Source organism: Ipomoea nil, unplaced genomic scaffold, assembly GCF_001879475.1.
Source record: "Ipomoea nil cultivar Tokyo-kokei standard unplaced genomic scaffold, Asagao_1.1 scaffold3069, whole genome shotgun sequence".
Classification (NCBI taxonomy): domain Eukaryota; kingdom Viridiplantae; phylum Streptophyta; class Magnoliopsida; order Solanales; family Convolvulaceae; genus Ipomoea; species Ipomoea nil.
Genome location: NW_017619497.1, coordinates 8,700,849 through 8,715,209, shown reverse-complemented (window position 1 = coordinate 8,715,209; position 14,361 = coordinate 8,700,849). Strand labels below are relative to the sequence as shown.

The 14,361-nt window shown below is 38.7% G+C and overlaps 3 protein-coding genes across 3 annotated transcripts; 2 read left to right on the top strand and 1 right to left on the bottom strand.

Annotated features, from left to right (window-relative positions):
• The first annotated feature begins 152 nt into the window (after window positions 1-152).
• Window positions 153-6,947, top strand: LOC109165160 (importin-4). Its single transcript, XM_019313811.1, has 21 exons — window positions 153-563; window positions 860-992; window positions 1,091-1,227; window positions 1,339-1,384; window positions 1,693-1,905; window positions 2,062-2,565; window positions 2,648-2,782; window positions 2,857-3,072; window positions 3,153-3,242; window positions 3,314-3,561; window positions 3,664-3,752; window positions 4,124-4,164; window positions 4,470-4,500; window positions 4,588-4,710; window positions 4,824-5,041; window positions 5,137-5,232; window positions 5,317-5,429; window positions 5,600-5,735; window positions 5,812-5,916; window positions 6,046-6,342; window positions 6,640-6,947. The coding sequence occupies exons 1-20, from the start codon at window positions 289-291 to the stop codon at window positions 6,244-6,246; spliced, it is 3,150 nt and encodes a 1,049-aa protein (XP_019169356.1). The 5' UTR covers window positions 153-288; the 3' UTR covers window positions 6,247-6,342; window positions 6,640-6,947.
• Window positions 6,948-7,051: 104 nt separating this feature from the next.
• Window positions 7,052-10,061, bottom strand: LOC109165162 (chaperone protein DnaJ 1-like). The gene is made up of 3 exons (XM_019313813.1): window positions 9,741-10,061; window positions 8,861-9,576; window positions 7,052-7,614 (listed from the first exon to the last, which is right to left on the bottom strand). Exons 1-3 carry the CDS (start codon window positions 9,933-9,935, stop codon window positions 7,167-7,169), a joined length of 1,359 nt encoding a protein of 452 aa, XP_019169358.1. The 5' UTR covers window positions 9,936-10,061; the 3' UTR covers window positions 7,052-7,166.
• A 1,601-nt stretch (window positions 10,062-11,662) lies between these two features.
• Window positions 11,663-14,160, top strand: LOC109165161 (probable receptor-like protein kinase At1g11050). Its single transcript, XM_019313812.1, has one exon. The coding sequence runs from the start codon at window positions 11,938-11,940 to the stop codon at window positions 13,918-13,920; it is 1,983 nt and encodes a 660-aa protein (XP_019169357.1). The 5' UTR covers window positions 11,663-11,937; the 3' UTR covers window positions 13,921-14,160.
• The last annotated feature ends 201 nt before the right edge of the window (window positions 14,161-14,361 follow it).

The following is a 14,361-nucleotide window of genomic DNA, read 5'->3' as shown; positions in this document are numbered from 1 at the left end:
ATCACACGGGTAAAAATATTAGTACGCGTAAACAAAAAAGAAAAGAAAAGAAAAGAAAAAAACATATAGAAAAGGAAAAGCCGCATCCACACGCACAAGAGTGACGCGTGCCCGACATCACTCCCGGCACTATTAAGTATTAACCCCCAAACCCTCCATTCTTCACCCGCCGTTTTCCTCGCTAATATAAATTATAGTACAAAGCAGAACCGGAAACCCTCACTCAGCTCAGCCGCAGGGTTTTATACACTAACAAAGAGAAGCCGGCGGAGAGTTTGAGAGGAAGCGATGGCGCAGTCATTGGAGTTATTGCTTATTCAGTTTCTGATGCCGGACAATGACGCCCGGAGGCAGGCGGAGGACCAGATAAAGCGGCTTGCAAAGGATCCGCAGGTGGTCCCCGCCCTAATTCACCACTTACGTACCGCCAAGACGCCCAACGTCCGCCAGCTCGCCGCCGTCCTCCTACGCAAGAAGATCACCGGCCATTGGGGCAAGCTTTCTCCTCAGCTCCGTCAGCTTGTCAAGCAGTCCTTAATTGACAGCATCACTGTGGAGCACAGGTCTTAAACACTCTCGTATTCACTTGAATTTCCTGTTTTGCTGAATAATTTTATTTTATTTTATTTGAATGCAAAATGTTTTCATGCACAATGCCAATATACTGTGTTATTTGCTTGTTCGACTCTGTATACTGATATCTAACTATACAGTAAACGTGTTTGTACATGAGTTTCCCAATTTTCACAGAGTAGAATGTGGTAACTCTCAACTTTAGAATGTGATGCGCGATCTTATAAAAATTTGGACCAGTTGATGTATCAATCCTTATTAACTTCTATATGTTTTGCTTTTGCAGTGCGCCTGTTAGGCGAGCCAGTGCTAATGTGGTGAGTATTATTGCAAAGTATGCAGTTCCAGCTGGTGAATGGCCTGATCTGTTGCCATTCTTATTTCAGTGCAGTCAAAGTCCTCAAGAAGACCACAGAGAAGTATGCTATCATTCATCTAGTGCTTTTGCAGGACTACTTAATTCATATGGCTACTCATTTTCAATGGACTAATGCTGCTTGCTATCTGTGATGTGAAGGTTGCCTTGATACTTTTCAGCTCCTTAACCGAAACAATAGGGAATTCTTTTCGTCCATATTTTACTGACTTACAGTCACTGCTGCTTAAGTGCCTTCAAGATGAAATTAGCAGTCGTGTTAGGGTTGCTGCTCTGAAGTAAGACTTGTCTCAAAAAATTTCTCAGTCTTTTTGTTAGTTATTTAACACGTGATTGTCTTTTATATGTCTTGCATCTCATGCCAATTGGAATTTAACTTTCTTTGACAGGTCAGTTGGATCTTTTCTAGAGTTCACTCATGATCAGGATGAAGTGGTGAGAGCTTTTAGCATTTCCAAATTCGGTGTCATTTATAGCCATATTCATCTGTCAAAAGCAATTTTACATAATTGCCTACTGCTAAGAAAATGATACCTGAAATAATGTTCACTGGCCCATGATTCACAGTGAATATATATATATATATATCTCTTTGAAAATTTTGAGTCCTGCCTGCCTCTTTTATGTGTTCATTTACATCTGCATTTTTTCCTAAATTCTATGAGCTGGGTGGGTGGTTATATAAAATGTGGATGGTTGATTTTCAACAGAATTCTTATACTGCCTTTCTTCACTCATGGCAGGTGAAGTTTAGGGAATTCATTCCCAGTATTTTGAATGTATCGAGACAATGTCTTTCTTCTGGTGATGAGGATGTTGCTATACTTGCTTTTGAAATATTTGATGAGCTGATAGAATCTCCTGCACCTATTCTTGGAGATTCAGTTAAGGCTATTGTGCAGTTTTCTCTTGAGGTTTGCTCTAGCCCCAGTTTGGAACCCAACACACGCCATCAGGTAGGAGCATTATTTTTTTCTTGGTGGAACTTTTAGTTGTATATGGATTCTTTATTTGTTTATAAATTTCCTGCATAGTTTGTTGCCTTGCTCCTTATTTGTTCATCCTGAATTTTCTTTCATTTGGTGTTTCTTTTTTATTTTCTTATTTATCAGGCAATTCAAATAATCTCATGGCTTGGAAAATTTAAGCACAATTCTCTTAAAAAGTACAAGCTTGTCACACCAATTCTGCAAGTTATGTGTCCGTTGCTTGCAGAGTCCACAAACAGGGATGAAGATGATGATCTTGCACCAGATCGAGCTGCTGCAGAAGTTATTGATACCATAGCCATAAACCTGCCTAAACATGTGTTTCCACCTGTTTTTGAATTTGCTTCTTTGAGCATCCAAAGTCCCAATCCAAAGTTTAGGGAAGCTTCAGTCACATCTCTGGGTGTTATATCCGAGGGTTGTTCGGAGCTCATGAAAGATAAGTTGGCCCCTGTTCTTCAGGTGGTCTTAGGGGCCCTCAGAGATCCTGAACAAATGGTGAGAGGTGCTGCTTCATTTGCAATGGGCCAATTTGCTGAGCATCTGCAGCCTGAGATAGTGTCTCACTATGAAAGTGTTCTCCCTTGCATTTTAAGTGCCCTAGAGGATGTATCTGATGAAGTTAAGGTGTGAATTTGTTCTGTCAGAGATGTATTCTTCACTTCTGCCCATTTTTATGCATTCATTAATTAGTTTTATTTCTGTGCAGGAAAAGTCATATTACGCTCTGGCAGCATTCTGTGAGAACATGGGTGAAGAGATTCTTCCTTTTCTGGATCCTTTGATGGGGAAACTACTTAATGCGCTGCAAAATAGCCCTCGCAACTTGCAGGAGACTTGCATGGTAGTATTATTATTTATATGTGATAGTATGGTCTCATGTGTTTCTGTTTTCATATATTCTGTTTCCTGTTGCAGTCTGCCATTGGTTCAGTTGCATCAGCAGCAGAGCAAGCATTTGTTCCATATTCTCAGCGAGTTTTGGAGATGATAAAAATTTTCATGGTGCTTACGAATGATGAAGACCTGCGTTCGCGAGCCAGAGCTACTGAATTGGTTGGTATAGTTGCAATGTCTGCTGGAAGGGATAGGATGGAGTCCATTTTACCACCTTTCATTGAAGCTGCAATTTCTGTAAGAAATTTTGTTACTCTTTTGCATTCTGGGGTTTGACAGTTTTTTGTACAACTTGGCTTACCAATTTAATATGTCAGGGATTTTCCTTGGAGTTCAGTGAACTTCGGGAGTATACTCATGGGTTCTTCAGTAATGTAGCAGAAATTTTAGATGATGGATTTGCTCAGGTATTATTCTTGGCTTAGGAACTTTTACATTCTTGTCTAAAATGTCTTATGCTGTTATCATATTGTCACAGTATCTTCCTCATGTTGTTCATCTGGCCTTCTCATCCTGCAACCTTGATGATGGCTCTGCCGTAGATATTGATGACTCTGATGAGGATGAGAATATTCATGGATTTGGTGGAGTTTCCTCTGATGATGAGGCACATGATGAAGCGCGGGTTCGAAATATCAGTATAAGAACTGGTGTATTGGATGAAAAGGCAGCTGCTACTCAAGCTCTTGGCCTGTTTGCTCTACATACAAAGAAGTCCTATGCACCGTATCCTCTGAGATTGTTTACTATTTATTCATACCACATTTGCGATATAAAATGGAGTAAAAAAATATCATCGTTCTTTGGATTACCTTAATATATTTCAAGATACTTGGAAGAGACACTGAAGATTATGGTAAAACATTCTTCCTATTTTCATGAGGATGTTCGACTGCAGGCGATTATTGGTCTCAAGCGTAAGTGGTGGCTATATGCTGGACATATGAATCTCCTTTCATATCATTTATCCCACTGATTTAAATGCTAGATTTTAATTCCCGTGTCACTATACTTTAACCAAGTTTAGATAAGATTAAAGTTTATATCCCAAAGCGAAAGATTATTAAACTTGGTTTAGAAAAATTAAAGCAGAAGATTAAAAAAAACATTATATCCCAATGCTGGATATATGAATTCTTCAATGTCACAAAATTTTAACCAAGTCTAGATAAGATATTAAAAGAAGAATAAGAAGAAGAAGAAAATTGACTGTTTGTGACATTGAAGTTTGATGGTACCATTAGTATATGCTGCAATTAACAGTCAACCTTTCTACATTGTTTTTCAGATGTTTTAACAGCCACTCATGCAGTTCTCCAAGATCATAATGTGAGTGTAATAATCTTTTACTCCAAATTTGTGACCATTGCTTATGCTTTTACATGAGTAGATGGTGCATTGTTCCAGTTGCCATCTGGTTGGATTTCTAACAGGCTTTTCAATTTGCTCTACTGTTGAAACACTTTGCATGTTTGATAATTTGTTGACTCCCTATTTGCTTAATTGATTGAAAATTAATTTCAGTAACATAATTTTTGTCAAGTAGTTGGATTAAGTTAAAAACTCATTAAAAAATTAAGATTAAGTTTTGTGTTTTTTGGTGAACGACCATTTGTTATTGTTCTTTTACACAGGAGGGAGCAGTGAAAGCAAATGAAGTGCTTGGTAAGATATGATTCCTTTGCCAAACAATGATCATTGGCATTTTCCAGTTGATATATTATAATAAACACATTTTTAATTTGTTGGCAGCCACTGTGATGGGTATCTGTATCAAGGCAATGGCTGAAGATGATGACAAGGAAGTTGTTGCTCAAGCTTGTATGGGCATTGCTGACATTACAAAGGATTTTGGATATGCGACTGTTGAGCCCTGTAAGCATACAGTTTACAGTTTCTTGGTTTCTCTCTCTAATATATTTATTTAGATTCTCCTCTCATCAAAAAACTTATTAAGTTGTTTTACTTAATCCATGGGTTAACTGCAGACATGGCTGAGCTTGTTGAGGCAACCTTAGTGCTGCTCAAAGAGCAATCTGCTTGCCAGCTAATTGAATCAGACAGTGAGGTAGATGATGATGACACTGCACATGATGAAGTGCTTATGGATGCTGTTTCAGATCTCCTTCCTGCCTTTGCAAAGGCAATGGGTCCTCAGTTTGCTCCTGTCTTTTCAAAGCTGTTTGATCCTTTGATGAAGTTTGCGGTAATTCAGCAATAACTGCATGCTATACTTGCCTTTCCTTTGATCATTTCTTAAGTATGTTCACATGTTTAATACCATATACTATTTGATTGCAGAGAGCAACACGCCCACCCCAAGATCGAACTATGGTTGTTGCAAGCCTTGCAGAAGTCGCTCAGCATATGGGTGCTCCAATTGCCAACTACATCGATGTAAGTTTAACCAACTGTTTTACATTGACCCCCTATTTTATTGTTTTCGTATTTGTCATTCTGAGCATTACATCAATGCTTCAGGGTGTGATGCCTCTGGTACTCAAGGAATTAGCATCTCCAGAGCCAACAAACCGCAGGAATGCTGCTTTTTGTGCTGGGGAGTTGTGCAAAAATGGTGGCGAGTCTGTTTTGAAGTATCCTTGTCACAAAACTTAAGTTTTTGGGAGTTTCTCCATTTCATATGTTCTCACTCTCGTTAAATAGGGGACTGTATACGCTGTATATGCCACTGAGCTCTTAACTTTCCCGTTTCCCTTTTTTGGTCTTTCCGATCTTCTATGTGTGCTCCTTAAATTTGTGCTAGATACTATGGCCAAGTCTTGCACGGTCTTTACCCATTATTTGGCGAATCTGAGCCAGATAATGCAGTTAGAGACAACGCTGCTGGTGCGGTAGCAAGGATGATTATGGTGCATCCAGAATCAATCCCATTGAATCAGGTTTACGTCTTGGCTGTTGTGCTTTTTGCTTTTGAGATTGCAACCTGTTAGCTTTACTAAAATTATTTTTGGATAGGTGCTTCCTGTTTTCTTGAAAGTGCTTCCTTTAAAAGAGGATCAGGAGGAATCAATGGCTGTATATAGCTGCATCTGTAATCTTGTCTTATCATCCAACTCCCAGGTACCAAATCTCTTTCTATTATCTGTATCATTGCTTTATCTTCACTCTTCTTACCTGAAATATTTTCTTACCCTTGTTTGGAGCACTTGTAGCATATTTCCTTTCATCTGTTCTCTTTCTAATATGCAGATACTCTCCTTGGTTCCGGAGTTGGTAAATATTTTTGCCCAGGTTGCCATTTCACCGGTTGAAACACCTGAGGTCAAGGCACATGTTGGCATGGCATTCTCTCATCTGTTTACCCTTTATGGTCAGCAATTGCAGCCTCTTTTGGGCAATCTTCCTCCTGCACACGCCAATGCCCTTGCCGCAATTGCCCCTAAGAGCTGAAGCCAGCTAGAGAACCAGTAACGGTCTTGTGCATTATTTCACACAAAATGGAACTTGTTCTCTAGACTGGAGTCAAATATGGCTGCTTTTATACAGGTATGCATTTAGACGCACCATTAACTTGTTCTGAATATATAAAGGCTATTTTCTTCTATGCTAGGTGTTATGAAGTTCCACTTGTGTTCCTGTCATTATAGATATGAGAATAAATCTCTTTTACAGTATGTTGTGCTCTCCATAGGACACTGATCATAAAAAAAAATTGACATTTAGTCATTTACAGATGATTAACTAAATTTGCATGAAATGTTATCCATATTAATTTAAAAATCTCCTTTTTCTATCTAACAGATGGAATTCAGATTTATCCTTGTGTATTTACCCATTTTGCAGGCTTTATTTTTCACCGTTTCAGCTGTCTCCAGTTTTGTTGCGTGGAGCTGTCTCGTTTGCCAGTTTTGATACATCCTACTATTATTTTTAGTTCAAATTTTGTTTTTCCTTGTGTGGGGTTTTGTCATTACACACGGGCTCTTTTCTCAGTGTTTATTATTAATATAGAGGTGGGTGATTGGAAATGATATTGTTGGGGGTGTTGATAATTCTATATTTATTTATTGGTAGAACAAGAAATAAGGTGTGTATATCTTCAATTCTTGTGTGATTTCGAATATTCATCTGAGTGAAATATGAAAGATTTCCTAAAATTCCCCTATCCTTTTCAATTATCCATAATCTTTTCTGTGCATATACAATATCTGTTAGATGATTATAGTATTATACACCACATTTATACTTTCTGCCTAGCTAAAACTACCATGGATGTACATTATACTTCAACCCCCACCCTATCCAGTTCCCCGGTTAAATTTTTATCCTTCGGGAGGGACAACTCTATATCCCCCCGGGGAATAACCTCATCAGCAACAATCTTGTAGTATTCTTGCAGCTTCTGCTCTCTGTTCATCGCTCAAATCTGTAGGAAAGTCGACGAGAAACTTGAGCAGAAGGTCTCCTCTCTGGCCTTCAAGATTCTTGGGTTTAGGCATGCCTTGGCCGGGGACAGTCATTTCATATCCAGGATAAATGATGTCATCCAATTCCAGAGTCATGCTCTCACCTCCCAGCAAGGGCACTGTTATTGTGCAGCCGGTGAGAGCTTGCACCAAAGGGATCTCAACTCCTAGCTCCAAATCATCACCTTCCCTCTTGAACACAGGGTGTGTCTTTTCTTCAATAGAGAAGATTACATCGGCTGGGAGCATGCCTGGCCTCTCATCTCCCTTCCCTTCAAATGTAATCTTTGTCCCCTTCTTCCACCCTGGCTGCACTACTATTGTTACATACTCCTCTTCTCGAACAATTAGCCTGCCACAATGTCAAGTTCTATCAGTATTTGGAGAACACTTACGGTGTGTGTCTATGTACATGGAAAATGCTACCACGCTTATTGACACCTATGGTTTTTGCACTCAGTACCACTGATGCTATTGGTAATGATTTTCAATTGTATTTGGTGCGACCAAGTTTGTATACATGATAGTATTGAGTGAAAAAGACTGATTGGTACTTTAGAATGTTTATACAAATGATAGAAATGATAATATATAGAGAGTGAAAACTTAATAGTGGGATTTTTGGTGTGGTTTTTGAGGAGTTTTTGTAGGTGTGATTATGAAAGAGAAAATGAGATGAAATAAAAAATGGAGAAAAAAAAAAACAAAACAAAGCTGAATTAAAAAAAAAATGATAAGGTCATTAATGCGCCCAGCTGGCGCGCGTGCGCAATTGTTCCTTTCATCAGTTGGGCTCCACAAGCTGACAAAAACCCCAAATTAGTAGGAGGACCTCATGCATTCTCTCTCTTTCATGTTGCCAATTTGTCTAAAAAATCTTGAACAATCCACTAATGTAGATGCTCTTATATCCTAATTTGATGGCTTAAATAGTTTTGCAACTCTAGAAAAAAATTAAAACTTTATAAGAGCATCATCAATAGTAGCAAACTTTTGGTGGTTTTTGTCAGCTGCATGTGCAAGGCGGAGAGAGGAGAGAGAAAAAGTAAAAAGAAAGAAAAAGGTTAAAAGTGAACAGTGTTGTGATTGGGACTCACAATGATTCTTGATTTGCATAAGAAAAAATTAATAAAAAATCATACCCTCCATTTATCAAAAATCAATGCATGATTTTTTTTTTTTTTTTGACAAAATAAACAAAAACCCTCAAATTGGGATGCTCTAAGAGTACATGAATCTATATCATTCATCTAAAAATTTCATGAAAATTTTGAAGTGTTAATAATACTTAATACAATTATATATATTTTACATGATTATGTAGAGTATTATTGAAAATTATTATCAATAATATTCAGTACAATCATGTATGATGTAAATTAGCAAGGAGTATAAATTTGGGTAGTATATGTGACAAATGACAATAATGACATGGTGCTCTCATGACATTGTTGAGTTTTGTTATAATATTAGCTCATATATATATATATATATATATATATATATATATATATATATATATATATATATATATATATAGGATTATTATGTACGAAGTAATAATTGTGCATGGGAAAGGATGACATATGCATACGTACCCAGAGCTTGAAATGACCTCTCTTGTAATCTTAACCACCTTAACTCGTCCATGGCACAGCTCCTCCAGCGTGCAGTCCAGCTTCTTCTCCACCGGCTGCGGCTTTCTCCGAGCAATCGACTGCGAGTAGATAATCGGCGTGCTGTTTTTTTTGCCCGTCACCTTGGAATGAAGGCTCAGGTCCGCCGTCGGGGTAGTAAGCGTCGGCGAAGGGGTGTTTCCTCCGCTGCTAGGTACCCAAGATGACGACGTCGTTCTCTGTATATGCGTATGAAAGTCCTGCCGCGTCGGCGAAGGGGTGTTTCTTCCGCTGCTAGCTGCCCAAGATGCCGACGTCGTTCTCTGTATATGCGTATAAAAGTCCTGCCGCGGCGGCGAAGGGGTGTTTCCTCCGCTGCTAGCTGCCCAAGATGCCGACGTCGTTCTCTGTATATGCGTATAAAAGTCCTGCCGCGTCGCCGTCCTGCTCCTCCGGGTGGCGCTCTTCGACACTTTCCGGCTAATTTCCGGCGCGATTCGGCTGGTGGTCCGAGACAGGAGCCTGGGGCTGGAAATCACGAACTCTTGCTCCCCGCCTTCCTCCTCTAGATCCGAATTTTTCGGTGATTTCTGCTCCGAATTTTTCGGTGATTTCTGCTCCGAATTTTTCGGTGATTTCTGCTCTTCCCCGTCCCACGAACCCCTGCTCGCTTCTTCTCTCTTTTTCATACTAAGAGCCTGAAATTCAAATTCAAATCATCCATTGAATCATCAATTAATCCCTCCAAATTTTAGTTAAATAATAGAAAAATCGGTGAAAATGAAACGATCATATATAATACACAGTTTTGCAGGGAGTAATAATGAAAATGGAGGTTTAATTTCGTACGCTCTACACATACCCTATAGGCTTCATTAATGCAGGTGAACTTGGCCTGAGCTTCATCGCGGTTGAGACTATTCCGATCAGGGTGCCATTTCCGGACAAGGCATTTGTACGCTTTGCAAATGTCGACAAGTGTTGCGGCTCTGGAGATCCCAAGGACGTTGTAAAAATTATTTGTTGTCCTCGGCGACTTCGGATGATGATCTCCCATGTGCAGCAGACTGGTTGTTTCCGGTACCGTTCGCGGTGGCGGGCGGCGGAGACAATGAAGGAGATCAGGTCGTTCTGGGTAGCTAGCTAGCGAGAGAAGATTGAGATTGGAATTTTGAGATGGCGATAAAAATGATGGTAAAATTGTAGGTGTCTTTGCCCAAACAAGTGTGTGACCGTGGGACAACTTTTTAGCTTTTATTAGGCATGTCTTAATTTTACAATTATATATATTTATAAAAACCTAGTAAAAATAATCTCATATATTCATTTGAATGGCAATTTATATCGTGCACCACGGTGCACATAGAAATGTGCGCCAAGACACAAAATGCGCGCAGTTCATGCTGACGTCATTTCGTCCGTCCGAATAGACCAAATCCCATTATGTGTATTTAGTTAAAAATTTATGTGTATTGTGTTATGAGTTTATGTGTATTTAGTTAAGAGTTTGTGTATTATGTTAACCAAACCCCATTATGTGTATTCAGTTAAAAGTCTATGTGTATTCAGTTAAGAGTACAATTTATGTGTATTCAGTTAAAAGTTTATGTGTATTATGTATTATGTTAGATTATGTGTATTCTGTTATGAGTTTATGTGCATTCGAAACAGAGAATTTTTTTTAACAACTTAACAAATTAAAACGATGTCTTTTTGGGAGGCGCGGGGCGCACAGTGCTATGTGCACCGTGGTACACAGTATAACGATTGCATTTGAATTGATAAACGGTTTTTTTAAAAAATTGTGAAAATAATTTCATAAACATTACATAACTTTTCTTAAAAATATTGACACAATAATATGTTTCCCATGAATAAAAAATAAAAGATAAGTCGAGTTGATTAGTCTGTACCATAATATTTTAAGTTTGACTCTCTGTGACTATTTTGGTTTGAGTTTATTAGTTATGAGCAATTTAGAATGATTTACCTTCTTATAATCATTTATTTGTTAAGAAACACTTATTTAGTGCATACTCTTGATGAGTGACTGTCAATTTTTTTAGTCACCGGAAAGAATAAAAGATGAAAAAACATTTGGCACACCCCAATTGACTGAAAACTTTTTGTTTCATCATTTTCATATACATAATCTAACTACCAAACACAAATGACATTTCTAAGTAGTTTCTTCACAAGTGGCGCCAACTCTCTTACATTTACTGTTGTGTGCTATTTCTCTCTAAGTGGATTGCCCATGCAAGTTCAAACCAATAAACAATTTCCGCTTTGCTTTTTTTTTTTTTTTTTTACTAATAAACGTCAAACTATTATAAATAAGTCTGTCACCAAAAAAATAAATTTCAAATTCAATTCTCATACCATGCAAAAAAAAAAGATAAAAAATTGTCGAACTCATTAAGTGAAACTTCAGATAATGAATTCTAAATGAAATATCAAATATCTTTCATCTTTACCCATAGGAGTGTACATAAAATGATAAAATTCCTTATAAATTAATCAGATTTTAAATGCTTTGTCATTTTTGAAAGTCTTACCTAATACTGGGTATATAATTATTATTGACTGATCAGAAAACATATAGTGACAAAAAAAATATCTTTGATCTCTAAACAAAACAACAGCATCGTACCCCACCCATGTTGACATTCATCCAAGTGTTATACCAAACCATTTCGACTTTCAAAGAATCTGATTCATCTCTGCATCATCTCTACTACTGAATTCTGCAAATAGTTTTTTTGTTTTTGTTTTTCTTTTTGTTTTTTTCTTTTTATGTCGTATAAAATAAAAATATAATCTTTTTATAATTTCATCCTATTGATTCTTATGACGTTCAAAATAACGAGTTCCACATATTCATGTATGTCCACCACAACATCACATCCATGTATATGATTCTATATAATTGACGGCTGCCGCCTGAAAGAGTTCTAGATTTTTGAGAAACAAGAAGGAACCAACTTTGACTGAACTTTGCCATTTCTTAGATGCTGTAAATACCCCTTTTTCCCTTGTTTCTTAGATGCTGTAAACAGATGGAAACAGGAGAAAGAATTTGCAGGAAGATGAAGATGAAGAAGAAGAATTCTGGGTTCTTGATTCTTTCTATTTTGGGTTTTCTTTGTTCATTTTTAGCTCCAGTTTCTAGCAGCACAAGTTCATCTGGGACATGTCCTCTGGATCTTGGCTATGTTCTGGAAATCCCATGGTCAAAATCTGCCTGCAAAAATTTCCCAGATCCAAGCTTTGATAAAACCAAAGCAGGGGAAGACCACTGCTGCCAAACCCTTCTCTCTGTCTATGGTCTTGCCCTAGCAAAACACCTCAAAAAAACCAATCTTTTCCAGTTACCCAATTTAGAAACTTCCATTTCTTGCCTCCATGACTACCAAACCAAGCTCAGTTCTTTGGGGCTGTCTTCCAATCTCACCTCTCTCTGCTTTGACCCTGCCCAGTTTGTGGTCACAAATGCCTGTGCCTCCATTGAATCAACCCAAGATTGGGTTAAGAAGCTTGGGCCTTCTACACCTCTGGACTCTGCCTGTAAGCCTGACCTCAATGATTTGACCTCCTGTGATGACTGTGTAAAAGCAGGGTTCAGAGTTCAAGCTGAGTTGATAGGGATTGATGGTAATAAGTCTCACTCTACAATGTGTTTTTACTTTACTGTTGTGTATGCTGCTGGAATTGTTAACCAGTTTGGGCCTGAAAGTAGTAGTGCTATGCAATGTATATTAAGCATTCCTTTTGATTCCAAGAATGATTCTGGGAATAAGAAGCATTTGGCTGTAGTTTTTGGATTGGTAGGAGCTAGTGTTGCAGTTTTAGGCATGGGGTTGCTGCTAGGACTGTATTTCTGGTGGGATAAGAAGAAGAGGAGGAATAGGGATATGGAAATGGAGGAAATGGGGGGGTCTCGGTCTACGCCTAGAATGAGGCCTAATACGAGTATGTGGTTCAAGATTCGTGATCTTGAAAGGGCGACGGATGGTTTTTCATCGAAAAATTTCTTGGGGAGAGGTGGATTTGGGATTGTTTACAAGGGGACTTTAGGTGATGGGAGTGTTGTTGCTGTCAAGAGGATCATGGAGTCTGATTTTGAGAGGAAAGACGAGTTTTGCAATGAGGTTGAGATCATTAGCAACCTGAAGCATAGGAATCTCGTGCCACTTCGAGGGTGTTGTGTAATGGATGAAAATGAAACCGAGGATAGGGAGAACCATCGGTATCTGGTTTATGACTATATGCCGAATGGTAATCTTGATGATCATTTGTTTCTGAAGAATCAAATTGGAGCAAGTAAACCGCCTTTGAGTTGGCCTCAGAGAAGAAGCATAATCTTGGATGTGGCAAAAGGGCTCGCTTATCTGCACTATGGAGTAAAGCCGGCCATATATCACAGAGATATTAAGGCCACAAATATACTGTTAGATGCCGATATGAGGGCAAGAGTTGCAGACTTTGGGTTGGCGAAGCAAAGCAGAGAAGGGCAGTCTCATCTCACGACTAGGGTTGCAGGAACACACGGGTACTTAGCTCCCGAGTATGCACTTTATGGGCAGTTGACTGAGAAGAGTGATGTCTATAGCTTTGGGGTCGTTGTTCTAGAGATAATGTGTGGGAGAAAGGCTCTCGATTTCACTTCTCCATCACCTCGGGGATTCCTTATCACAGATTGGGCATGGTCATTTGTCAAATCCGGGAAGATTCACGAAGCACTTGATCCATCCTTAATGAAAGGCGGGGATTCTTCAAGTGCAAACCCAAGGGCGATAATGGAGAGATTTCTACTAGTTGGAATATTATGCGCCCATGTTATGGTAGCTCTAAGGCCTACTATCTTAGATGCACTGAAGATATTGGAAGGAGACATCGAGGTTCCTGAAATCCCCGACAGACCAGCACATCTCGGTCATCCCTCGTTTTATGGTGGAGATGGCAACACTATGAATACTACTTTTACTATATCACCAGCATTGAGTGTCCTGCAACTGCCTACTGCAGACATGCTCAGGTAAAACTCACAAGAACATCTTCGAGTTTTGTAGTTTTCTCTATCAGTTTAGTTAAGAGTTGAAGTTTATCTAAGTTTTTTCTTTCTGTCATTATCATTAGCAACTAAGCAAGGGCACATGTTCCCCTGTAATCCTGTATATATATAATCAGTTCTGTACCATTCTTGTAGCTGTATAAAAGATTTATCAAAGGCCAATGGCACCTTCTCATGTTTGTATCTTCATACTTTATTGTGTTTATTATTGCTTTGGATTACTTGACAATGTCAGGTTGGTCATCAGTGCATTACAGTGACCATTTTTTTGAGTTATGAGAAAAACATGCAGCTTCCACCCAAGGGTGCCTGGTGACCCTAGCTAGTAAAGAATCATAGAGGTAAACCAGCCTTGTGACCTTAGCTAACAAGAGGTAAGTCTGATTGGCTCAAACTAAGAAGGTCAACA